The following is a 26,415-nucleotide window of genomic DNA, read 5'->3' as shown; positions in this document are numbered from 1 at the left end:
AACTGAGTCACAATCAGAGTAAAAAGAGGAAAATAGCAACAGTAAAGTAAAGAATAAATACTTATTTATTTACTGAATCTACAGATTTTTATAAAATAATAACATCCAACGTACTTAGAAATGTGAATTTAAATACAGCTCCCACCCTTGCCAGCACAGTTCGACAGTATTAATAAAGAAAGAAAAGTGGGAATTTAGTTAGAGTATCTGTCTCTTTAAACAATTTTTAAAAAAACTTTCTTCTCTAAAAATGATGAAATGAAATCTAATTTAAATTATTTAACAACCTCAGGAAACAACATTCAACGTTTGGCAAAGAAAAGTCATATTACTGCAGCATCATTAAAAGATCGGAGATTCAAAGGTAGAGGTATCAAGAGGTGCTTGCTCTCTATGGGGTAATGTTATCCCCAAACAAGATGTATTCTTAAAGATAGAAATTTGGCACCAACTTGAGCCGCATTTGTTTGAAAATTACACTCAATTCTTTTTCATGCTAAAAAATTAACCCATGTACATTTCCATAAAACTAAAAAAATTACTGTGCAAAATGCCAAGTTAATCAATGTTCCATGCGCTGTTGAATAATTCTTAAAAGCAACTTAAGGAAAAGTAGAATAACACATCAAAAATGAAACAAGAAAAAAATGCAAATCTTTGTTGCAGCACTTCTGAAATTCTATTTTTCAGGAGAAGATGACTCATACATTTGGCTCGAAATTTTAGAATGAACAATTTTCCAAACACAAGGAAAATTCACCTTAAAGTCCTGCAAGAACGATGCAACATTATCGTTTAATAGTGAAATATGACATGTAATTCACAGGGTTGAATGAGCAAAACTGTTTTCTAGTTTCACGATCCATATTAAGTTGCCTAATTTGGCTGACACTTGAGCAGCACTCAACGTCTGAACTCCAAAACCAAATATCCCTATGGAAAAATTTTATAATTTCCAAGCACAAATATAGTTTACTTTAAAAAAGAAAGATAAATTATTAAGGTTTAAAACTTTTGAAAGTTAGACATGAGAAGAAGAAAAAATTATTAAACTTTTAGGTCAATTTCTAGATTTGTCTTATAATGACAAATAAAGCATGGACAGAAATTTTGAGAAATTAATTCCAGGTATGTAGCTCTAGAAATCAGCCGTTAAGTGCTTTATATATTCTTTATGTCAATTTTCACATCATACAGGGAAATATTTTGATGGCTAAAAAGCAAAACCACATTAGGGTGTATTGAGATTCCTCCTATTTTACTTTTTTGAAGAGAAATAAGCCGATTTCATAGCTTGAAGTTTATAAAGACTATTTAGCTGACAGAGAAGAAAAAATCAAGATAATTTTCAAGAAATTACTGGTTTTTCAGATGGAAAATGAATTATGACTGAAATTCTCTAAAAAACAGATTTTGGATATAATACCATTGATCAGATATATTTTATAAATGCACTCAAAATACTATCCAGATATGATGGTCATGCGTTTTTTAACAGGATAGATGGGACATTAGGAAAGAGAGTGCCTACAGACGTAAGAAATTTGAAAATGCGTTAAGAGCTTTGCAAACTGCAAGCTACAGAGTGGAATTTAGACTTTTGATGTGCCCATCAACATTTTCGTGAGATTTTACTGCAGAGGTTCTCTTTACATGGCTGTAACTCTTGCGTGCAACAGCACTTTTGGACTAAATTCTGCAATTAGGAACTCCAATATCTAGCTGAGTTTAGAAACAACATATGTACCAATAGTTTCCCTGAGCACATGCGTCTTTTACAGGTGAGCCAGATATTGTAGTTCCTAGTTGCAAAATGCAGCCCTATTGTTCTTGAACCTAACCATTACACCGTGAAAGAAAACACAAACCTATTTCACAGGAGATTGGAAAAAAATTCTTGAAACTACTGGCATGATTGAGTTCAAGATGAGAAGTTTAGCACAGATAAAAGAATTAGTGATTGTAAAGTAGAAAATTAAAAATTGTTGTGCTTGAACTGGCACCAGTACTTAGGCTTTTTCTTCTTTCTCTTTATTATACCTCTCCAATTCTTTAAGGAACTGCGCTTTGGGTTTCATTACATTAGGTCTATCACCACGGCACTTAGGGCAAAACCATTTGCCCTTTGGTTTAGTAGCTAAAGCAACACATGAAAAATGAAACCACTCAATAGGACACAAATCATTATCACACAGAATCATCTCTCCATAAGAAATTTGATCACAGAGGCAATATGTTGGCTCATCAGGATCGATGGGTATTTCATCCTCCCTTGGAGGCGTTTCTTCCCGTTGCTGTCTCGATTTCCGCTTTTTCTTCTTCCCAGTCGCTTGATTTTTCTTGGTTGCCGTTGCAGTTGCTCGCGGCAAAGGTGTTGTTTGTTCACTGATTGGCTCGATTGGATAACTAGTGTCGACTTCTGTTCTGAGCCTTCGGGGTCGTTTACTTTGTCGCTCTCCGCTTTTGTCAATTTGTTGTACTGGTTGCACTACCGGTGTTTGCTGACTGCTTTCTTTTTCTTTGACATGGTTATCAGTGGTTTCTTGTTCTTTACCAAAATCTAGAAAAAAAAGAGAGAGAATACTTAAAATAAATGCAAACTTTTGCAAATTAAATGCTGTTCTACACAGGGCCATTTTAGCCTGTATGCTGACGAGATCCATAAGAATTTATGTATCTCTAAATGAGGTGACCTAAAACAAGCATCGGGACTCGCTCAACCAAATAAAAGATACCCCTCTACATGGCAGCCAAGACAAAGACAATTCAATCAAATTTAGAGACAAAATCAGGGGTACTCAACAAGGCTAAAAACACTGATGGGACTATAGAAACAAGTTTGCTTTCGAATTTCACATGCAGATAAGTACTTTTACGGATCAGCTGAAAATGGTAGTTCCAAATTGTAACATATAAACCAATTACAACAGCTAAAATGTTCCTGCTGGAAATCGAGTCATCTTCAGTTGGGTAAAAACAAAAGTTAAACTTCTTAAGTAAAAAACTAGTCAACCTGGTACTTAGCATCTTCCAAACAAGAAAAATGAATTATCAACGAAAATTGGACAAATTTATACTAAAAGGAACTATGTCGCATGCAAACTCTATACACATAGTTCCTTCTTGAAGAAATACGTCCAAATGAATTATTTTTAGTCCTTCGTTCTAGATTGTCCAAAGCACTTATATTCAATGAGGAATGCTTTTCATTGGATTTTCCTTCAAATTGGTTTTGTTTTTCCTTGAATTTTTGTCTGTTCTTGAGACTTCTTGGGTTTTAGTAGCATTTTAGTTTGACCTGGGATATGATTTGCAATGTCTCTGCTTTGTATGTTGGGAATTTTCGATAATAGCTCTTGAAAAATATTCTATGGTTTCCTTAAAAAGCGTACTTTTGGATGCTTCAAAATGGACTTCTCAACTCACAAGGCTTCTCAGGTGGCATTTGCAGAATGAATTGCGAGGAAGGTCCATTTTCTAACTGATCAGTCGCTTCTCAATAGAGGACCGACAGATGAGTTCCCTTTGTTAGATTGTGAATTTTCTGCACCCCTCCACTCATGAAACTAAACGTGCTACTTACCAGAGCCTAAATTGTGATAATCTATTTCGAGTTGCCTTGATTTGTTTTCGATAAGATCTTGAAGTTGCTGGACTAGCTGGAGTTTCTGGTCTCCAAGTTCCTGTGCTTGGATCAATGCAGTTTGTACTCGCAAAATGTTTCGTCTCCTTGAATCTTTTTGGCTTGCGTCAAAACTTGATAACTGCTCCACGTCTCGAAGCACATCTGCAAAACAAGATTGAACATCATTTATTGGAAAGAATGGTTCAGAGACATTAAAACAGGGACGCCCTCAGAATGAATTAGATACCAGGCAAATCCTCTCATCAGCAACCCCCCCCCTTCACGGATGAACTTTTGGGGGCATTTCCTATAGGGGAGGAGGGAGGTCCTAACAATTCTTGAAACAATGCCTAGGAAGTGATGCCAATGGTGAATGTTTTAGAGAATTACGGTGGAGAGTTAATGAACCAACAAATTTTGGAAGAAAATGGAAAATTAATGAATTTGATTTGCCAAGAATAGGCAGGAAAAAACTTTAACATCTATCTTACGATTTTTATCAGACAGGGCTACAAAAATTTCTTGGCCTTTCCATTCAAAACCCCTTTAAACTCAGAAACTGTGACATGATGACCTATTGTAAGAAGAACTTGACGTGACAATATTCATGATTTTGCTAAAAAAATTATTTTCACCTCAAAATGCCAAATAATAAGCAACTTGTAAAGTAAGTAACCTTGCTGGCTTTTCTACTCTCACATAAAACCAATTAAAAATTCGAGAGGTTTCTGCACCCCTGTTTTCAGGTGCAACAGAGATTTGTAAGTTTTTCTCTGGAGATTGCATCAATTTGGATTTATGAATTAACCTGTGCAGATTGTTAACAACAGTAATTGTTGGATTTTCAGAAACAATTGAGACTTTAAAGTTGAGATTTGATGAAAGATAGTTCCTACATTTAATAGAGTGTTTCAATGCAGGTTAAATGTATATTTCATGATCTGAATCGAAAGTGCGCGCAGATGCCTTCATCTGAACACTGTTGCAATATGATCTCAGATGAAAACAGGTTTGACGCGACCCCGTTTAAGAGATCTCAAAATTCTCATCAAAACTCACAAATAAATGCTGAATTCTGGTCTCAATGAAAATTTAAGCGGATCTGCATCTTCTGGACAACACTTCCTCAAGGCCTTAAAATCATATGTTATGCTTTCAACCAGGGTCCATAAGAAGGTACACTTTCCAGATCCAAATCCAGCCAGAAATGATGAGGTAATGATAAGGATCAAGAGTCCATGAAAGCTATATTCTGTAACTCCCATCGATAGCTGCGCATTAAGCTGCTAGTATGAACGAAATTAAAGAATGTCTGTCACACATGATACAAAAACGTATCATCTGTGATAGTAGACTTTGCCTTGAGAGATATTCTGAAGTTGGATTCCAGTATTATAACTGCAGACAGGTTGTTTCTGAAATAGTGGCATTAGGCTTACTAGAGAGAAGAAATGGAACAAAAGTATATACCTTGGTAGACTACATCCAGCTCTCGCATGCGAGTAAGATACCTCTGGAGATCGTCTGGAAGATTCTCTACGCAGTCTAAGTAATCTTCAACATAAGTAGCTGAATATAATGCATCAACCATGGCTTGATTTAGCATTTTTGGACCTTAAACTAAACTGAAAGCATGGTTACGTGTGAAATTTGTACACAAAATCCATGAATTATAGAGAAGACCAGACAACTTCTCTCACCGAAGAGTGCACTGTTCACTATCCCTATTTGCCATCATTGTTAAAGGTAACGGTACAAGTTAACACTTCATAGGATGATGCGCGAACGTAATTCGAATAAGTAATGCGATTAAACGATGGAAAGTTGTAAAAGTAGCTTAATTTCAGGGAAATTAAGTTGGACGTTCAAATACAGACACGGTTTAACAGCTGACTCGTTTTCGGACGATCTCGGGTGACTGATACTGATGTAAACAATGCGCCTAAAAAGAACTGCTAAACCCAAAAGACATTCAGTCATTTTGACCGCTTTTCAAAGAAAAAAAAACTTCTACAAATTTCTAGAGGATTTTAATAACTTTTAGTTCTGTAAAATTGAAAAAAATTCATGATACGATTGAAGTTGGAAAATTATATGCTGTTTATGTGCTTGGGTATTTAAAAAAATCTTTTTTTTCAGAAGAAGCTGTCTTGAGTATAGCAGACCGTACTTTTCCTGAGTTTTCCAGACCAATAGGAAACGTTTGAAGTGACCCATCGAACCAATCAGAGACACGGATTAATTTAAACTTTATCGGTGCTAAAAAAACCGCCAACTGATATCCCCCCTCCATTATCTTACCTGTTTTGAGGTTAGGTAAAGAGTGTCGCCCGCTTATCGTCTTATCATCCGTGGAGTTTCGTGCTAATATTTCGGTGACTAATTTCGTACTCTAACTTCCAGCATCTATTTCGCAGTGTCGAAAAACACCTGTAGCGTTCGACGATGACTTCGACTGGATTCAATATCGGATTGGGAGACCTGAAAAGGAACACTAGCAAGTAAGAATCCGAATCCATTTTTTCCGAGTTCATTTCTCTCTTATTTTTAATTTATCCTCAATTTTCTGTGTTTCCTCTTATTTATTTCAGGTCTTAGTTTCAGTTTGCAGCGTTCATAACTTTCCGCAAACTCCCAATTTTCCCGTATTAGGTAGCATTCGCGGATCTGTCGGTTTACACAGCTGGTAAGCTGGTTCAAACTGGTAATAACCAGTCTCTGTTCCCGCTCTGTGCTAGGGCAACGTTCTGCGCCGTACGTCGCACACTGATCAAAACGGCTGAAAAACCGGAATATTTCCAGGAAACTTAAAATCGGTTCAAAACGCGAATATGATGGATGAATGTAAGCTTAATATTCCCTCTGTGAGACGTTAGATAATTCGAACCATCTACTGCTTCGAGGCAAAAGTTGTCATTCAAAAGCGTCAGATAAGATCATGAAAAAAGGAACGTCATCATTATGAAGGCAAATTTTTGGTTCCAATACTCGCCCAACCCTCAATTCACAGAATGGTTAATTTGACCCACAGTCTGAGTGCTCCAGGAACAGTTCTAGTTGTCTACCGGAATCATCGAACTGGCACGAGATATCACCGAGGTATCAAACGCAAAGCCATGCAGGCTATATTACGTAAATTAGATTCCAAACAACAGCAGAGAACATCAGAACAAACATTACTGTAATCTTGTAGACCTTTTCAAAGCCTTTTGGTTCCCTATCAAAACATCCGACGAACACGGGAATGCTGGGACCCTGCAGGCCGAGTATTGAAATTTTTTGTTCGTTAGGGGACATAGATGACATAGGTTAAATGGCACTAAAAGTGTGATTGGTCGGCTACATCTTATTGCTGTTTTGTCATATCTACGAGGTCTGTTAGATTAGAAACCGGATTTTGGTAATAACTATCCCACAATGCGTCCGAATTAGGTTTTCTTGAGCTTTCCTGATAGCTGAAAATATACTTAAGAAGGCTACGTTCACAGATTTTGTTTATTTTGATCAGTGTTTATTGTGTGTCATCTTGAATACGAGTAAGTCAGGTGCGTTTTGCGATTTTCAGCATGCGATCACTGATAGAGCAAAGACTCAACATTTAATTTTGTTTTAAACTCGGTATACCTTGTACCGAATCTTTTGGTATGCTAAGTAAAGTTTATCAAGATCATTTTATGAGATTTTCCCACTGTTTTGAGTGGGTTAAACGATTCAAAACTGGTCAGGAGTTTGTCGAAGATGAGGAGTGTGGGAATCGACCCTCAACGGCAACTGACATTTGTCACGTGGAAGAAGTGCGGGCAAAAGTGCTCGAAAATGGTCGTTTCGAGCTTGTTGAACAGAGTAATATTTCTAAAGGCTCTGTACCTACAATTTTGATAGAATATGTAGACACGCATCGAGTTTCAGGTACACTTGCCCCTTGATTGTTGTCCGTTGAACGAAAATCCAACCAAATGTCAATTTTCCTTTAGCTGCTTGAACGTTCTAACAATGATCCTACATTTTTGGATAGGATAATTTTCGGTGACAATACTTAAGTGTACGGCTACGATATGGAGACGAAACTCCAATCATCCTTGTGGGTTGAAAAATGTAGTGCAAGACCGAAAAAAGAGAGACAAGTTCGGTCAAACATAAAAATCGCAAAACACCCTTGAGGTTGCCTTACTTCAAGCCACATACCAACAAAGCTAATTATGATTTTTCAAATTTGTGAACGTAGCGTTCTTAAATATATTTTCAGCTATCAGAAAAGCTCAAGAAAACGTAATTTGGACGCATTGTGGGCTAGTTCTGACCAAAATCCGGTTTCTAATCTAACAGACCTCGTATGTCAGGTAGAATTGAGGAAAAGCCAAAGGCATCTCTTTAGCTTCCAATAGCATGTCGTCAATTCTACCCGACATAGGCACGTCAAAGCAACAACAAGACATAGCTGACCAATTACGCCATGTCATCTATGTCTGCCCAATGAAAGAAAAATTTCAATAATCGGCCTGTTGGACAGCTCCCAGTGAGTGGAGTGGAAATTCAAAACCTGGTAAGTGCCATCAGGTTATTGCTAAAATTATGCATGTCTTCCAGCAGCATGAAAGAGCCTAAATGCCTCCCTTCGAGGAAGTTTTTCTAAATTTTCCTCTTATACTGCCCAATCATAGCAACACCTAATGGCACTGATCAGGTTTTGAATTTCCGCTCTTTCTTATGAAAAAGAAAAAAGTCACACTTCTTTTAAGTTATAGTGCGGCTTTCACATGAATATCTAAGTCTCGCATAGTTTAATGAAAAGATTCTCAGGTTTTGAATTTACTTCCTTATTTCTTCCATTATATTGCCAAATCATCCATTATATTGCCAAATCAGAAGCTATACTTAATCCACAATTATTCGGAAGAAGAACGGGGGAACTTTTCTGACAAGCTCGTTTCCACACCCCCTTAGGAGAGCCCGATCAGGTAGAGGACACTGTGCTGTTACTGGACGTAAAGCTCTCGGTGCATTTTTTAATAACGTGGTATCGCCAGGAGCCCTAATCCACAGGAGGAGCGAAAAAAAAATGGGGAGAAAGAAAATGAACACTTACCAACGCTGACGCAGCTTCATCTATCACTTCTCCATGCCGTTTTTGATACTGCTAAATAGCAGCTGCACCCGCAAGAGACGGAATCGGTCAAATCAACCATGCTGCTAAAGGAAAACGCCGTATGAGCTTTCAGACGTTGCCAAATTTGCCTTTTTAAAACACAAATTTCCTAGGGAACTTATGAATATTTTCCATCTAATTTTTCAGAATATTTTGTTCGCAATTTCACCTGAAGTTCCTGAAAATTTCAAGGAAAAAGATTCATAACTTTTCTCAAAAATAAACATTTTAACGAAGAAAAGTTGACAACTCTCAAATGTTCATAGGGCGTTCTTCCTTAGCACGGCAGTATGGAATGGAACCTGCATATTGGACGAAAAAGAGTTGAGAAAGCATCCCATAACTCCTTTCAAGCTTCTTTTGAGCTTAGGAGTTGGTTGGAGAAAGGCAGGGGCAGCATCGTGTTTTTCGCGGGATTTTCGATCGGACACTCGCATTGCAAATCCTCGTGGTATGCAAGCTGTCCATCGGCCGAAATTCTACGAGTTTACACTGAGTAGCATAGATACTTGAGGAACACGAATAGTTGCTTCGACAACTAAGTGGAGTTTTCGTAATGTGAAAGCGCCTTCAAGTTTTCAATATGCAACACGCCCATCCGTGGAGTACGAATAGTTGCATTGTGCAAGGCGTCACTATCAGCTCACAATCAGTGTGGACATCGTCGACAATCTAGGAATGAAAACATGTTTAAGGAAGGCGCCACACGGTGGATCGAGTCATAGGGCAGGCCGGACATGGCACATCACGCGACTTGGTTTGCTCATTTACGTAGTGTTTGCGCTCATAAAACAAATCAGGATACATGATTCTTATGTATTTTTCGTCGCAGATTTCATTTTTGATGACTATTTTCCTGATTATTGGGTTTAGATATGTATTTTGGCACAATTTCAGATAAATAAAGAGATATTGTTTAACAACAGATAAGTTTAAACTTTCTACACTCATTTCAATCGGAGTTTTAAGTGTTCAATGGACTTTTCTCTCCGGTAAAATGTTTAAATATCGTATATAAAACGTATATTACTCATCTCTTTTACCATTCCCCCTCCTCTCCCCCAAAAAATGAATTAATAGAAATCCGAAAATGTTGAGAGGAAAACAGAGGATCTCCTTTCCCCTTCATTCCTGGGGCACCTTTTTAGCTTTCTAACAAAAGAAAATGACAAGGGGAAAAAATATGAGAGAAAAATACAAATCAAATACACATCAATCAACACAAATCATGTATTATCCGAGCCTTCCTAATTAAGGTCCCCGCGAGTCACCATTGTACACTGCCTTTATTTATACTTAGGTATCTAATGGAGCTTCTTCGGCTTAATGATTGCTGCTGAAGCTCAAATTACCTCAATTTTCTCTATTAACTTATAATTTTCCGAAGAATTTAAACATAAAAAAAAAAAAAAATCTGATGTCAAAAAAACGCGAGTTTTTGGGAAATAGTTAGAAGATAGAAAATAATTTAGGCCATTTTTGACTTTAGCATCAAGTAGTAGATGAAAAATTCTCCATTAGACACCAACTTGATATAATTTTCCCGTCTTTTCAGACGCAAGAAAAACGGATTAGCATCATATGCGTCGATTAGGACATTTGAGAGGAAAACCCCGTTATCTGAAACAACGTGGACATTTTTTTAACCAAGCAAGGCATGTTTTCTCATGTATTTTTGTCTCCTAGATTCGAAAAGGACCTTGGTTTCTCTTTACCATGCACCAGTTTTCCGGAAAATCACATTTCCCGAAAAGTCCATTTTAAGTGGAAAATCTCAATTTTCCGGAAAATCGGTGGGTGTAGGAGAAAACCAAGGTCATTTTCGGACTCATCACTAAAAATTACATATAGATCACCTATCAAATGCCCGGTGTTTATTTGCCACAGACCTGTGAAATTCGAATTCTCTCGAGCCACCATTTTATGAACTTCACTTTTTCAAAATCATTTAAGCTTTATTCCCAAAATGGCACTTTGGGGCAGCCAATTTTTCTTGATAATGAATCTTCAGGGATCAGGCAACACTGCTATACAAAGGTTTCCCTGAAATACGCTGAAATAGCTAGTTAAAAGTCTAGCTATATTATTATTTTTACGGTATTGAGGAGGGTACTTTTAAGCAAGAATACCGCTTATAAAAATAGCGATATTTTAACTTGTTATTAGTGAAATATATTCTACTTAAGGAGGAGGACAAGCTACTTTAGTCAGAAATTGTCATAAATCTATCGGAGGGAAATACCAACAGGCGAACGGTTTGTCTCGAGTGAGGCAACATTTTTCGAGTGCCGCCTGAGCCACTTTAGGAGGCTGTGTGCGTTAAACTGGGGTTAAAAAATTGAAAACCAATACCTGTATCATAAAATATAACTCTTTGGGAAGATATTTGCATCAATGAAATGACTATTTGTGAGAATCGCCCATGTCCGACTTTTTGCAGGTTTCGATCCACCGTGCGCCAGTCGGACCGCTTATAGTACCACGGGCAGGGGAGGGTATGGATTCGATCGACATGAATCGATTGAAAAATAAGTACGTGCTTCGATGGATTCACAAGTTTGTCAATCGATTCCCAAGTTTTTCGATCGATTCACGGGTTTGTCGATCGATCTATGGGCTTGTCGATCGAATCCACACCGGTTATTTAATCATTTATCTATCGAACGGGTGTGAGATCGGGTCACGGCGATCGATTAAGGTGATTCGTCAAGCTCAAATGACGTGATCGAACTGTCATGCGATGTAACGCATCGATCAGGTGAAAAGTCTCGGAAGATTTTGAATTTTTATCCCAAAAAAAGACGATAGCCCTTGCGCATAAGCCTAAAGAATAATTCTAAATCCAAAAATCGGCAAAATTAAAGGAAATGAAAGCAGAATAGGTTAGGAAAAAAACCTCACATTCGAACAGTTGTTGCTTTCTGTACCGAATGCGAGGTGTTTTCCCCAACACTACTCTGCTTTCATTGCTCTGAAATTTGCCAATGTTTGGGTTGAGCCTAATGAGTCATTCTAATCCCAAAAGTTGGCAAAATTCAGAACAATGACAGCAGACTAGTGTTAAGAAAAAAACCTCTCATTTGAAACAGAAATCAATAACTGTCCGAATGTGAGGGTTTTTTCCTAACGCTCCTCTGCTTTCATTTCTCTGAATTCTGCCAATTTTTGGGTTTATAATGATTCTTTAGGCTCATGCGCAGGGGCTATCATCCTCTCTTTTCGGCTAAAAATTCAAAATCTGCCGAGATTTTTGACCAAATCGATGCGACACAATCGCCAGCCAGTTCGACTTCGACCACGTCACTCGAGCTTGACGAATCACCGGAACGTTCCTAGAGTCCCTTTATACTGAGAGTCAAGACAATTTGAATCCATTTCTGATTGGTTCCCGTATTTTAGGCCTCCGCAGTGTCACAAACGGGAATAAAGATTACATTTTCACCAATTGCAAAGATTATAATCTGGAATGGACCAGAGAATTACGGGTTCGGCAAGGAACAAACGGAATGAGAGGAGGAACGGAGAAAGGCATTTGAGAATGGGCCGATCAAAGATTACGAAAAACGTTCAATTTCTGTAATCTTTATTCCCGTTTGTGACATCCATGAGCCGAATTGTCTTGACTCTCAGTATAAAGGGACTCTAGGTGGGTTCATGTCGATCGAATCCGTAGCCTCGACGGGGAGGTGGGAGGTCCTCGGTTGTTTCGTAACATCTCTCCCGGTCCCGGTTCCTTTATCCCGAGTCGACGCAACGACGACGACGTCGGACGACGTGGAATCCGGGATGCTCGACAGTACCGACGGACGGCGGACGTGACCCCTGGCGTCGCGGTGCGGTGCTACGGTGTCGGAAAAGTAAAAGGTTTCCAAGGCTAACTTTCTTCCGATTGTGTGTATCATCCGGCCTGGAACATCGCCGTAGGAGAATCCGGATGTTGCACGATTTCAACCGATTTAATGTCATGGAGTCGGGTAAAATACGCTTTGAAGTGGAAATTCAAATCGTCAACTGAAGAAAAAACTCTGGCCGTGGAAGCTGTATTCACGGGCTATTTAGACGTAACGTCCGCGATCCGGGCGTAGCACCCGGAGCAATTGAAGCTACGGCTCCAGCACCCGGAACTCTCGGCCTCAGATTCTGGAACGGAGGTATACGTCTATGTAGCTCGTAACTTTTTTCTCAGTATGTAGAAAAAAAAAGAGAAAAAAAATAGAGTCATGAATATGCGATTGAATTCAGTGGCGTAACGGACTTCCGCTGGCCCCCCCCCCCCGCAAAAATATTTCTAGGCCCCCCCATTTGTCGATAAAATTCCAAAATTATCCCCCCTCCCCCCTTCCCATTTTTTGGCCCGATACATCTCAAATCACGGACTTGGAATGCCTCACCCCTCACCGTCCCGGATCCCGCCCGTACCCGATTAAATGGGGCCCCTAAAGGATCAAGGATCTGAAGGGTGGCGGGGGCCCAGCCTGGGTCCAAGGATCTTCAGGGGGCCCAGGCCCAAGAATCAAAGGGCCCCCAAGGGCCTTGGAGGCCCTTTAGATTCTTGGACCTCCCAAAGCCGAAAAATACGAAAAGTGACAAAAAAAGAGAAAATTTTTAGTAATCACTTAGTGGACATTGGAAGGCAGGGGCACTCCAGCAAACAAAAAGTTCGGAACAGTCCGAAAGAAGTATGAAAACCCCCGAGCTAACAATAAAAATCAGAGGAAAAAGCCCCATCTTTGTAAGTAAAGGCCCAAAGTTTGAAACCAAAGCTAAGCATCAAAGAAAGAGAGAGAGGAAAAAAATTTCCGGCGGCCGAGGGCCCCCTAGGCGCCTGGGCCTCCCTGCATAGCAGGGTCTGCGGGGGCGCCCGTTACGCCACTGATTGAATTTGTAAAAAGAAACCTTGGCTTCCTCAAATTCGATGTTCAGATATTAGAACTATTGCGTAGAGTACGAACATCTGAAAAATGTGCTGCAGGTGGAACCGCAAATACTCATAAAGTAAGGGAGGTATGGCGTATACTGAAGTTCCAACGCGACAGGAGAAACGATGAAAACCACGTTCTGAACGATTTATTTAATTTGTTGACAATATTAGAGGGCAATCTGCGTGCTGAACGAACAGCTTTGTACCCTGAACACGGTTTTTCCCTGTTGAGATTTCGAGTATTTGTCAAAGAAAAAAATTCATGAGTCGTACAAGTACTTTGATTTCTCTACAATAGGAGGAAATTTTGCAGCCTCTGAATTTTCATATGGGTTTTTTTTTGTTTTTGTTGAAAATTTGGTAAAATAAACTTATAACTCGGAAAAACATTAAGTAGAACTTTTCTCCAGTGAACGGCACGAAATAAACCCCGGATCACATGTATATTTTAACCGTAGTTTTAACTTTGACGGATTCGTCCTGTACTTATTTCCTATTTCTCTGTTTACTTTTTACGCTATCGGTAGTAAAGTGTTTCGGAAAAATATCCACAAATTTTATACGAGGATGTTTATCTTTAAGATGAGATGTGGCAACCACCGAATTTCAGCACGACGCTTCTTCAACAAATTTAATAAAATAAACTATTAATAACTCGTAAAAAATTGAAGTGGCACTGATACGTCGAGAAACCTCAGGAGAATTCCTTAATCCATATTTTGAACTGTTTTTTTTTCTTCCTCTTTTTTTTACGAGTTGTTTTACGATTTTTTCTTCATGAACCTTTTGTCATAACCACACGTTTTACGATCGACGAAGAATGTGCCAGATAAAACCACTCTTTAGTTTTACAGTAAAATGCACCTTATATGAGAAGAAATCTTGCAACTTGGAAATTCTCATACGACGCTTTTTATTTCTTGAGGACGTCTGGCTGATCCGTGAGCGGTTACACCAGCGCAGCGCGTAGCGCCTCTTATCTCCGCGTCGTTCATGTCGAAGCGTCGCGTCGCGTTGCGTTGCGTTGCGAGCGGCGGCGTGTCGAAGGCGCAACGCTTTTAATAACGCTTAACGCTCCGTCGTGGCCATTGTTAACGCGCGGTGAACTGGCTGCCACCACCGATGACGACTAGGTAACCGCGCCGAGCGCTTGTAGGCGAACGCCTGCTCTGAATCATAATTATGATTTGATTTCACCTTCTACCCTACTCTGCCGTGCTGAGGAAAAACGCCGCATGAGCCTTCAGGCGTTGCCAAATGTTCGTTGGTAAATGAAGGATTTTCGAAAAAATTTGCCAATATTTTTCTTCCAATTTTTCAGGTAATTTTGTTCGCAATTTCACCTGAAGGTCTTAAAAATTTCTCGGACAAATATTCATAACTTTCCTAAAAAATAAACATTGTATCGAAAGAAATTTGGCAACTCTCGAATGTTCATACGGCGTTTTTCCTTAGCACGACAATACTACTCTGCCATGCTGAGGAAAAACGCCGTCTGAGTTTCGAATGTTGCTAAATTTCCTCTCAAAAAATATTTATTCTTGAAGAATGTTTTGAATATTTTCCCTTGAAATTTTTAGACACTTTATATCTAATCACGACCAAAATTCTCTGAAAACCGGGAGAGAAATATTCACAAATTTTCCTGAAAATTCGTGATTTGTTGAAGGAAAAGCAACATCTGAAGGCCCATACGACGTTTTTCCTTAGCACGTTAGTACTGGTGAATAGCGTTTCTCGCGATGTGGCAACGCTGGGTTTCGTCAATCTAAATCAATGGAAAACGATTGATATCTATCAAAACAAGTTGTCCCTTCGAGAATCGACTATTCTTAACGGAATTAAGGTGAATATAAGGTTCGTAGTTAGGCGTATTGTTTGCCTCTGACATTACATTTTGACAATTTATAGTGTCGTGAAGGGCTAATCACTGGGAGTGAAAAATTTACACGAGCACCTTAGTAATCGATTCTTTACCGAAGCCTCAAATGGTGAAATATCAATAATCGATCATTCATGCCTCGTCACTGCGCAGAAGGCCGGTCAACGAAACGTGGCTCCTGAACGTAAGCGAAGATACCACTATTCGTGTTCGAAGGATGTGCGTGTTGCATACATGACAAGATACGGGCGCTCTGAGATTCTCCAATCTCCATGCCCGCGCTCATAGTGAAAGAGCGACACTGCGCTGACTCGTGCACGCGCGGTGGCTCAAGAAGCAGGGACATTTTGCAATCAGGAACTACAATTTTTGGCCCACAGTCAGTTTAGAAACAACGTATGTGGCATTAGTTTCCATATGCAAATAAGTTTTTTACAAATGTGTCAGACATTGCAGTTCCTAATTGCAAAAATTAGTCATTTGTTACCTGCCGGGGCGTCTAAATCCTCTCGTTACAAAATCTCTCTTTTTTTACAAACTACTGAGTTGACACACGAGTTCAATGATTGCAGTGGTAAAAGATCATGGAAAAAAGGGAAAATGTTGCGTATCGTTGAAAATACTTCTGGAGTAGAATCAGAATCAGAAGGTTGTCATTTTTTCATGTTGATATTTACTACTTTTTAGGATAATCCGAAGAATAGGATGGATCTATGTACCCTCCTCCCCTCACCCCATAAAAAAAACAAACTATTTATTCGGCTTCTTACTTCACAATGTGTGTATTTGGCATTTTTATAAAATGTATCATTTTGGAGAGGAAAATTTAAGTGCTATGAACATTGCTAATTTTTCCCTCATGGAGTATGGTATAAGTAAGCTGTCAGTCTTTCAACCCAGAAACTGTTCTCATATTATACATACTTAATAGACTTTCTTTAATTCGGTTTTTGCCCTTCAACAGCAACATTAAGAATATTCACCTTGAGGGATTACACTATTAGAAAAGTTCAAGTCCACGGCAGGGGTGTATCAGAATATAAAGATGAGTTCGATATCACGCACGATTGAATAGAGTTGATAAATTGCCTTCTCGAAGGCCAGACAGACAGGGTCGTGCTGAAAAATGAAGCAGGGGATGGATGTGAAAACGCGTTTAGATCTCGCACCCATGCTCGTCAACATTTTATTTCTTCTTTTTTTTCTTTTAGGTACATCAGATAATGAATGGGCCTGTTGCAAACTTTTGCTAGAGCAAAAATAAGAGTTGTTTCTTGTAGACAATGCCTCAAAAATCACGATGAGCGCATCGGCAAAGTCTGAAATGCACTCATAACTTCACAATCTGCGTAAGAAATATGCGTTTTTTTAAGCTTCCCGCTTCAAAAACGATACTACGGCATAGGTAAACATTTTGTTAGAGGAGTCGCTCCATCGTCGGCGATATTTATCATGGCTGACGCTTGCACGCAGTTCCGCGCGTAATTCAAGGAGAGTTCAAGGTCAATCAATTCGGGCGTGGAAGATATGAACGTTAACACACCGATTGTTATCTGGTCTAATCCAGTTCAGGTGTTATCTCGTCCCATCAAACGTGTTTTAGGCGGATTGGCGTCGGCTATATGATGATTATTGCCGACGATGGAACGACTCCTCTTACAAAATGTTCACCTGTGCCGTAGTATCGTTTTTGAAGCGGGAAGCTCAAAAAACCGCAAATTTCTTACGCAGATTGTGAAGTTATGAGTGCATTTCAGAGTTTGCCGATGCGCTCATCGTGATTTTTGAGGCATTATCTATAAGAAACAACTCTTAGTTTTGCTCTAGCAAAAGTTTGCAACAAGCCCATTTTGATGCTTGGTTCTTGTAGGCTAGCAAAAAATAATCAGGTCTGTCCAACCTGCAACTTTCTACGTTCAATATTGACCGTTCACATTTTCATTTTTTGAGATTTTCCTGAATTTTTTCCGGAACTTTTGATATTCCCGAAATGCTCCGGATCTTTTGCATTTTCCGGAACTTTCTCGGAACTTTTTAAAAAATCTAAAAAGAATCTCAGAACTTTTGACGGACAGGGAATGGGAGCAGTGTTCGAAACTCACCTTTGAGTTTTAGGAGCCATGTGGCGCATCAAGCCCGATTTTTAGGCGCCATTGAAGGTTTTTTAGGGGCCAAATTGACTTTTTGCCTATATAATACGGTGCATTTAGTGAAAAGTTAGACGCAAGATGTTTTCGTAACAGAACTAGTAAGTAGCTATAACTTGGGGAAATAAAAGCACCAAGAATGAAATCGTGAAGAATATATAAAGCAAGCTTTCACTTGTAGTGCTGAAATTTCTGAGTTTTTTCAATTCAAATAGATTTGTTTTCCTTTCTTCATGTGACTTCCTGTGAAAATCCAGATTTTTTGGGGGTAATTTTTAGGGGCCACGTTGGCGCAGAGCCTTCATTTTTTAGGCGCCAAGGCCGGTTTTTTAGGCGCGCCTGTGAGTTTCAAACACTGGTCACATCGGCAACTGTGTCGGGGCCGTGCTACAGTTTCCGAATCTCGGTGGGGCTCCGGGAGCGGAATCATATCGTATTCCTGGCCCGTTCCTGGTTTTCACTTTCGTTTGTCTCGTCAACTGCAACGGTGCAGCGGCAGCGGCGGCGGCGACAAGTAAGAAAGATACCTCCGGTGCTGGTGGTCCGCTTTTCAATTGCCAGATGGGATAACTCGGTGACTTATTCCCTCGGGTGTGAATACGTGAACGTTCCCAGCCGCGCCGACGACCCAACGCACAGTGCAGCGGGTCGACGGGATAAGTCGGACGAACTTTGGAAACTTTCAAAGCTTATATCCTTGTTAATACGAAACACTGGAAAAAAACACATCGGATCTAGAGTCCAGACTCTTAAAAACATCGACAAGAAAAAATACTCTTGATTCAATCAGATTTAAGCTTAAATCGAAAGGAAATCCGTTCAAATTAAGAGGCTTGGTTCTTGATTTAAACTTAAATTCGATTGAATCAAGAGTATTTTTTCTTGTCGATGTTTTTAAGAGTCTGGACTCTAGATCCAATGTGTTCTTTTTTTTTTTTCCAGTGAACGTAGACGTTTAAAAAAGGCTTCATTGGTTTTTCTGTATAATTTCCTCCAAGAAATACCCCTCATATTTTACAATGTGACTAAAAATAACATCAAATGAACAGGGAGCGATCCTATATCTTAGTTCCTACGAAATGTATTAGGTAGATTTTAAGAAAGGTTTCATTGGTTTTTACCCCTCAATTTTCCTCCAAGAAAAACTCCTTAAACTTTACAGTGTGACGAAAAAAACATCAAATGAAGAGGCAGTAACGATCTTACATGTATCTTCATTAATACGAAACATAGAAGTTTAGCCAAGGGTTCATTAGATTTTTTTCCTTCTTTTTCTTTGTAAAATTTCCTTCATAAAACACCCATTTTAATTTTCAATATGACAACAAAAAAAAACATCAAGGGGAGGGGTATCGACAAGGGTCATTTTCGGGCCCAGCCTATAGCAGATTTCCTCAACTCTAATTAAATAGAATTTTTTGCTCATTGAAAGTCTATATTTCACGGACTGCGTCACTGTCATTTCTGGTCTCTTTTTGGGTCCAATCCTGGCCTGAACGGGTCTGAAGGCCGCAATTTTTGCGGGAAATGCGGGTTTGCGGTCGCACGTCAAAAAAACCGCGTTTTTCGCAAAAATTGGCCCTTAGACTCATGTTTAGGCCCGTATTAGATCCAAAAAGAGACCGAAAATGACCAACTCATGATGTATTTCGCTAAATTAGACTTTCAATGAGCAAAAAATCGTAGGGTTGCGGAACTGTAGTTTGGGCCCAAAACTGGCCCTCATCGACACCTTTCCTTTAAAAACTTGTATCTTTTTAATACGAAAAGTTGGTTAAAAAGGGTTTTATTGGTTTTTTGTAAAATTTCCCTCTAGGAACATCCCTTCAAATTTTCAGTGTGACGAAAAAGCATCGAAATTTGCAGTTTGATCAAAACATTTGATGTCTGGCCTCTGTGAATGGCTCGTTCCACCGTGCGACGACGAGTTCGTTATCACATGAGTCCACTTTCCGGTGCCGCGGGTTCTTGTCACTCACGGTTTCTCGTAGATCTCATTGCAGTCTATTTTTTTCGCCCGTTTACCGTGTCCGAGTCTCGTCTTGATTAGAATTCTCTTTCGCTTGAAAGTTGTCTTCCTTTTCCTCGCTAAACAATAATTAAACAAAACAACAGGAAGAGTTTGTGACCGTCCACAAGTATAGAAACGGTAACTAACCGAACAGCTCATAATTGCTCATAAGACGACCAAACCTGTCAACATTTTCCCCAGGAGGCCCTTCAAATCCTTTCTTTGGAGCTGTACTGATTGTGAGAAAGTCCGCCAAACCACTCTTGATGTGTTGCCTCTCTATACCTACATGCCCCCAGACCCACTTTGATGAGGCGCCCTTTTGTCCAATATTTTGATATTGATCTTAAGATAGACTTTGAGACATTAAGAAGTTGCGAAAGATAGAATTTTGCATTGATCTCGCGCTCTTGTCTGAAGCAGTGAATATGGGTGTGAGAAATCAAGTTCGCCTTCAACTCGCTGGATGCAATTTGAGCGGCTCAGGAGTTGAAATAGTTTTATCACGACGAGAGGAAATGTGTCAGGAGTCGTCAATCCTAAATCTTTACCTCGCAATATTTTCAAATGAGAACTTGACAGAATGGGTCAGTTGTGCTGATCTCAGAATCGTTTGTTATGTTCGATTCTTATAGATTATTTGAAAACAATAAAATCCGTCGAAACAGCAACACTCCACGTTCGATATCAACTGATATATCGCGATTTTAAACATTCGATTTATGACGTCATCCACCTCGGGAGTGACACCCCTGATTTCTTTCACCTTGCTTGGTTTTATCAGTGAGAAATACATTTGCACTAGTTACTCAACGTCAAACCTGGACGAAAGCGCTAGGTGGAAGAAACCAAGGTTGTCATTATCTCGGTGGATGACGTCATAAACCAAATTTTTCAGAACACGATATCTCGGTTAACTACGAAAGTTGAAAGTTGCTTTTGGAAAAATCTCATTATTTTTAGGTAATCTAGATAGGAATGAAGCATCAAAATATACGATTTTGTGACCAGCGTGATTCATTATTCCGTACGGCAAAAAATGATGAATGGTAGCACTCAATTTTAATCAAAATTGGATGGGAAAATTATATTCTTTCTGATGCGGGGGAGGTGGTCGGACCGCGTAGAGATCGGGGGGATGGGGGGCTCGTATGATTTTCAGCGTCTTCGACCGGGTGATGTTGACCCCTGCACGGCTACCGAAGAGTTTGAGGATTCCGTTTGAGTGAGGAGCGATTTTAAAATTCGTCGTCGGCAACGGAGTCGTGGCGCGTGCCGAAAACTGTTATCCGCCCGCGCGACCCGAAACCGCGCAACTGCGGCACAAGCAAACACGGAGATGCGCGGTTTTTGCTGAGGACGAGAGGATTTTCGGCGCCCTTTTAAGGCGCGGCGGAACCGGAAACGGAGGCTCCTCGCGAGTCGGGATCTAATCAAAATTTCGTCCTCGGCCCGCCTTTCCCACCGCGCGCAACGTTGCCAGATTATGCGGAGAAATGGGTCTGTTTCGCGTAAGAAAAGCTGAAGAACCAATAGATTTCCCACGTGTAAATTCAAACGACAATTCGTCGTTTCCGGACGAAGGAACGTAACTCCATTTCAATGTTGCCAAAAAGGTTGTTCCAAAAACGCCGATTTTGCCCCCCCCCCCCCCCCCGATTTGACCCAAACTTTGCTCAGATGTTGTTCTAAGTTTCCTCGATGCATGGGCAAAATTTCAGCCCCCTCGGATAATTAGGGGGGAGGGGGGCAAAGTTGTAATTTTCCCCCCTAATTATCCGAGGGGGCTGAAATTTTGCCCATGCATCGGGGAAACTTAGAACAACATCTGAGCAAAGTTTGGGCCCAATCCGGGGGGGGGGGGGGCAAAATCGGCGTTTTTGGAATAACCTCTTTCCCCTCATAAATTGCAATTTTTTCTGGAGGATTCTGGGAATTTCGAATTGCAAATCTCACTGAATTTTCCTCTGACCTCATGCAAAAACTAGACAATGTTTCATCAAAAATTGTACAGGTATAGCATTGTAAAAAATTGATTTGTTTGAGTTAACTAAACTGGGGGGTATTCTGTCCCCCCCCCCCAGACCCGCCGGTGGTAGGGGGACCAGGCCCCCTAACAATATGACCGAGTTACGCCTATGAAAGTTTGTAAGAACGGTTTTGGGAGATGAATGAGCCAGAGGAATTTGAAATATACCATCATATCCGCAACTGCGGAGGGGGAAAATCACGGCTTTCGCGACGGTTCGGCAACAATGGCGCACGGTTGTAACTTTGACGAAGAAAGTTTTGCCGGCCTCCGAGTCGGACCGGGCCGAAAGCCACGACCTCGGGAACGGAGTCGAACCCGGCGCCGGAAAAACGATGTCGAATCATGCGATTTTGTGATTCCATCCGACCGTTTATTCACGAAACAACCTATGAGCCAAACACCTCCGAGCCCCGCTTCACCATCACGACTGTTACTCCCGTAGCTCGGTGAGTGCTCGGGACTTAAGTCTTTTTCTAATTGAACGCTTGACTCGTCTACCCTTGGATAGGGAACGTTCCAAGGTTCGCACTGCCTGAGAACGACTTCAACTTTTTACGTGCGCCGAAAAAAAAAAGAAAGAAAGAAAGGAAGAAAGTCTGTTAATGAAATTTCCCCCCGGTCGTTTTGTTAACTAGTTGTTAATCGAAGGTTTTTTCCCAGTCCGCGTAAGCACCAAGAGCACGTTAGCTCTCGGCTGTCGTGCTAGGGGAAACGTCGTATGAGCATTTACATGGTTGCCGGCGGTCTGGAAAATCAGGGAATGTCACGAAATTTGTGACAACCGCGAAAAGTCAGGGCATTTGTGGGAAAAGTTAGGGAATTTCTGATATGCCTACCAATCACTAAAACATGAATCTGATCTTCCAACTGTTTACCGTTTTTCGTTACTTTTAAGACTTGTCATTTTTATGCAGCCACTGAACGCTTTTTTCCATAATTTAATATCAAAAGAAGGAAATTTTGTTCAAAGTTTAGCAAAAATCGGCGATCTTTTTTTTTTAATGAGTAGTGCTTGTAATCTTGCGTAAAGGTCAAAGAAAGTCAGGGAGTTAGAAATTTTGGAGCCTGGGAAAAGTCAGGGAAAATTCAAGGAAAGTCCCTAAAGTCAGGGAATTTGAAGATGACAACTGACTGATTTAAACGTTGCCATATTTCTGCTGAAAAGCACGAGTTTTTACACAGAAAAAAGTTACGGGCTATATAGACATACCGTCCGTTCCGGACTCATAGGCCGGTAGTTCCGGGTGTTAGAACCGTAGCTTCAATTACTCCGGGTGCTACGCCCGGAATTTTTGGCCTCTGAGCCAGGAACGCGGACGGTATGTTTATATGCATAGCCTGTAAATACGGCTTCCACTGCCGGAATTTTTTTTCAGTGTGGGAAAAGTAGTTGATTTCCCCCAGGGTTTTCATAGATTTTTGTGGGTAATTTAGTGCTGCATGTATTGAAATTCAAAGAGGAAATATTTTGAATTGCTTTCCAAAAAAACTAACATTTTCCTGGGGGAAATGTGGCAACGTTCGAATGCCCTTACGACGTTGTTCCTCAGCACGCCAGTGGAATACTTTCCAACCTTGTCGTCCGAGGCCCGAAGGTTTCGTGGTCTTAGACGTTGAGCTTTATTCGTTCCTGATTAAGAGGTGACGAAAAGCGTTGAAACTTATTTTCTTTAAGTTTCCGGATCTTATCAGATCCCGAAAATAGAAGAGTTTTTCCTATTTTAAGAAGGTTTACGTGGTACGAAATATAGGTCGAGTATAGGTCAAGCATGCCCCTGTTCTGGATAAACTTTTTGTTTTCACATGAAACTTTTACGGTCTTAGAAGGTGGCAATAGATTGAAAGCAGTTAAATTACTGTCTTCACGATGACGAAAATTTTCCTTCCGAATTCTCGTGGGATTCTGAGAGAAGGCCTCTGAATTTTTTCAACCAAGTGTAGAATTATAAAAGATACCTTCAAATCGCGAGAGAATTATGATGTGCATGTGCGATTACCATTTCTGAGAGCTGCGGCCGTCGCGTTGCGAAGTTGTATCTTCATCATTTGAAGGCGCTGTAAGGACTGTAAGCATGTCTTTACTCCGTTCGTCTAAACATTCTAATGATTATTGTATCTCTCATGAGTCATGAGAGATACAGAGTCATCCACTTACCCTGTCCCTCAACCATAATTCATCTCGTTAAAAGTTTCAAAGTCATTTTTGGGATACCAGAGAGCGTTTACCGTTGGCAACTCATATCCCCCACTGTGCGACCCAACTTGAGTTTAAAAAAATCTCTCCTGAAGGACAATTATTCTTTTTCCCGTAGCCAGTCCTATGGGATGATTTTAATTCATCAAAAAAACTTATGCATCTGTGGGTAAAATTATCTCCAGATTATGGAAACTGCAATAACTCAATTTCGTTGAAAATATAATTTGTGATACTTTTCTCGCATGAAGACGATGTATCCGCCTTTTCACTTTCGTTCAAACATCACTCACCCATCAGTCGTGCTGGAAATTTAAGCTCCAAGGCTTCAGATGTGGGTGCAGCCAATTGACAGCAATTATTGACTTTACCCAAGCGAGGTTTATCTCGAGCTTACGATCTTACGTCCTACGACCCGCCGCTTTGAGGCTGTCTTATATTAATTCGGCTTTATCCGATTTGAAGAATTTCTCGAAGTGAGGAAGCGTGGATAGAAAGTTCCAGCTTCCGCGGTCGAGTCGAAAAGCCAATCGTCAATTAATCCGACGAGCTTGCCGGATGAATTGGTATTAAAGAATCAGGCAATTATTTTGTTTACCTAAAGACGATATCGCGTGCTTAGAAATAATCTACACGGCAAATAATTGTAAGAATTGTCTTCATCAGTTCATTGAAAATGAAGTGGTAGTAAGTCGAACCGGTTTATATTTCGAAAGTAGTGAGTGTTAAGATTCTGCGGCCCTAATGTTTGGTTAATGAGCAAAATATCTAAAGAGAGTAGCTCGATTTGGGAGGGTATTGATTCGATGGACATGGATCAATCGAAAAAGGAGAAATTGAACCGATCGACACCGAATGGATCTACAGATTATTGAAAAACCCTTGTCGATTCTATCGACAAACCCGTGAATCGATCGACAAACTAAGAATATATCGACAAACCCGAGAATCGATCGAATTTTATCGATCAAATCGGTGTCGATCGGTTAACGTTTTTATTCTTCCATCGATTCATATCAATCGAATTGATACTGTCCCTCAATTTTTTTGCATGCGATACCAGAGTACTTTGAGTCCCCAAGTTTTGAAAAAATATTCCAAAGTCTGCGTGAAGTCAGCGCGTTTGAAGAAACGGCTCAAGTGGAAATTTAACTTGAAAATCAGGGAAAAGTCAGAAAATTAGTCAAAGATTAGTCAGAAAATCGGGGAATTTGAAAATATTGGAGTCGGGGAGTGACGAGGCGTAAATGATCGATTATCGATACTCCCCCATTTGAGCCTATGGCAAAGATTAGATTACTCGGGTGTGCGTTGCGAACACTCCATGTATCGATCCTTTTCCATAGGTTTAAATGACAGGTCAATCGATATATCGCAAAGCACGCCACGCCGCTTCGGGAGAAATCAAATGAGAAGTTACAAATGAAGAAATTAAGGAAACCCTGCGTTAATATACGTTCCAACTCAACTCGGCGATATTTAATGAAATGTTTTTCGAGTCCTATCGGGATCCTGCTCACAGTTGTCAGATTGTGCGATAATATGGGGATACCTTACATGGGTTTAAATAGGGAAAAGTACTGATTCTCAGCTCAAATTAGCAACCATGATCCTGCCTGAAGCTCGCGATTCGCAACATTGTCCAAGAGGTGGACTAACCGACGAGAAAAACCGGAACGAATCGGTGAATAGATGCCCAGCGATCGCACATAATGATTAACTAACTTGCTTATTATTTAGACTCCTATTCCAGTTCTCTCTCTTTTTTTATATCACGGACAATGACCCGGGCTCATAGAGGTTTACTGCAAAATGATCATGGTCGTATTTATCATCATCGGCTACACGGCGGAGTCAAAGACACCGTGGTTTAGTAGTTGCAGCACTATATCGATGGGTGGTGAAACTCGGAGGGAAGCACGTGTCTCTACCAGAGATGCAAAATTTCAGGGGTGCTAATCGTTTTAGGCCTCCTCAATTTTCTGCATTGCGGTAGGTTTTCGCGAAAAGTCACCACAGCGCGCTGATCAACATTTTGATACAATTTGCGGATAATTTTGTGTCGAAATGGCATTATTTCACAAGGATTCAAAATCTATTAAGTTTAAAAGAAAAGAATTAAATTGCTTCCCCATGTTTTTTATCATGGACAAGAACGCGGGCTCACAGAAATTTATACTGCAAAATGATCGTGGTTGTATTTAATATCATCGAGAACAATTTGCACCCCTGAAAAATTTCATGAAACATTACGAAGTGAAATTTCACGATGACACTTCAGTGAAATTTCATTATGATATTTTGTGAAATTTATTGAATTTTTCTCTTCAAATTTGTGCGACGGACTCAGTATGGATTGGAACGCATGCGAACAGTAAAATCTTAACTTTGAAATTTTGGGGAAAAATACTTTAAAATAGGTAAAGTCAAATGTTGAATTATATCTCACCGAATTTC

At 40.1% G+C, this 26,415-nt stretch overlaps 2 protein-coding genes across 2 annotated transcripts in view; one reads left to right on the top strand and one right to left on the bottom strand.

Annotated features, from left to right (window-relative positions):
- Positions 1–47: 47 nt before the first annotated feature.
- Positions 48–5,561, bottom strand: LOC109040020 (inhibitor of growth protein 2). The gene is made up of 3 exons (XM_019055774.2): positions 5,096–5,561; positions 3,584–3,787; positions 48–2,560 (listed from the first exon to the last, which is right to left on the bottom strand). Exons 1-3 carry the CDS (start codon positions 5,229–5,231, stop codon positions 2,010–2,012), a joined length of 891 nt encoding a protein of 296 aa, XP_018911319.1. The 5' UTR covers positions 5,232–5,561; the 3' UTR covers positions 48–2,009.
- Positions 5,562–5,924: 363 nt separating this feature from the next.
- Positions 5,925–26,415, top strand: part of Jupiter (microtubule-associated protein Jupiter) — a 197,608-nt gene continuing 177,117 nt past the window's right edge. Inside the window, exon 1 of the mRNA XM_072297357.1 lies at positions 5,925–6,126. Within this exon, the coding sequence (XP_072153458.1) occupies positions 6,071–6,126 (56 nt within the window). The 5' untranslated portion in view covers positions 5,925–6,070. The remainder of the gene's footprint in view (positions 6,127–26,415) is intronic.

Source organism: Bemisia tabaci, chromosome 2 (genome assembly GCF_918797505.1).
Source record: "Bemisia tabaci chromosome 2, PGI_BMITA_v3".
Lineage (NCBI taxonomy): Eukaryota > Metazoa > Arthropoda > Insecta > Hemiptera > Aleyrodidae > Bemisia > Bemisia tabaci.
This window is presented reverse-complemented; position numbering and strand designations above follow the sequence as displayed.

Excerpts from the sequence above, each read along its gene's own strand:
- LOC109040020 (XM_019055774.2), bottom strand. The coding sequence starts at position 5,231 with ATGCTAAATCAAGCCATGGTTGATGCATTATATTCAGCTACTTATGTT. Across the intron at positions 3,788-5,095 it reads GCTGGATGTAGTCTACCAAG|ATGTGCTTCGAGACGTGGAG; the intron begins GTATATACTTTT and ends CTTGTTTTGCAG. Across the intron at positions 2,561-3,583 it reads TTATCACAATTTAGGCTCTG|ATTTTGGTAAAGAACAAGAA; the intron begins GTAAGTAGCACG and ends TTTTTTTTCTAG.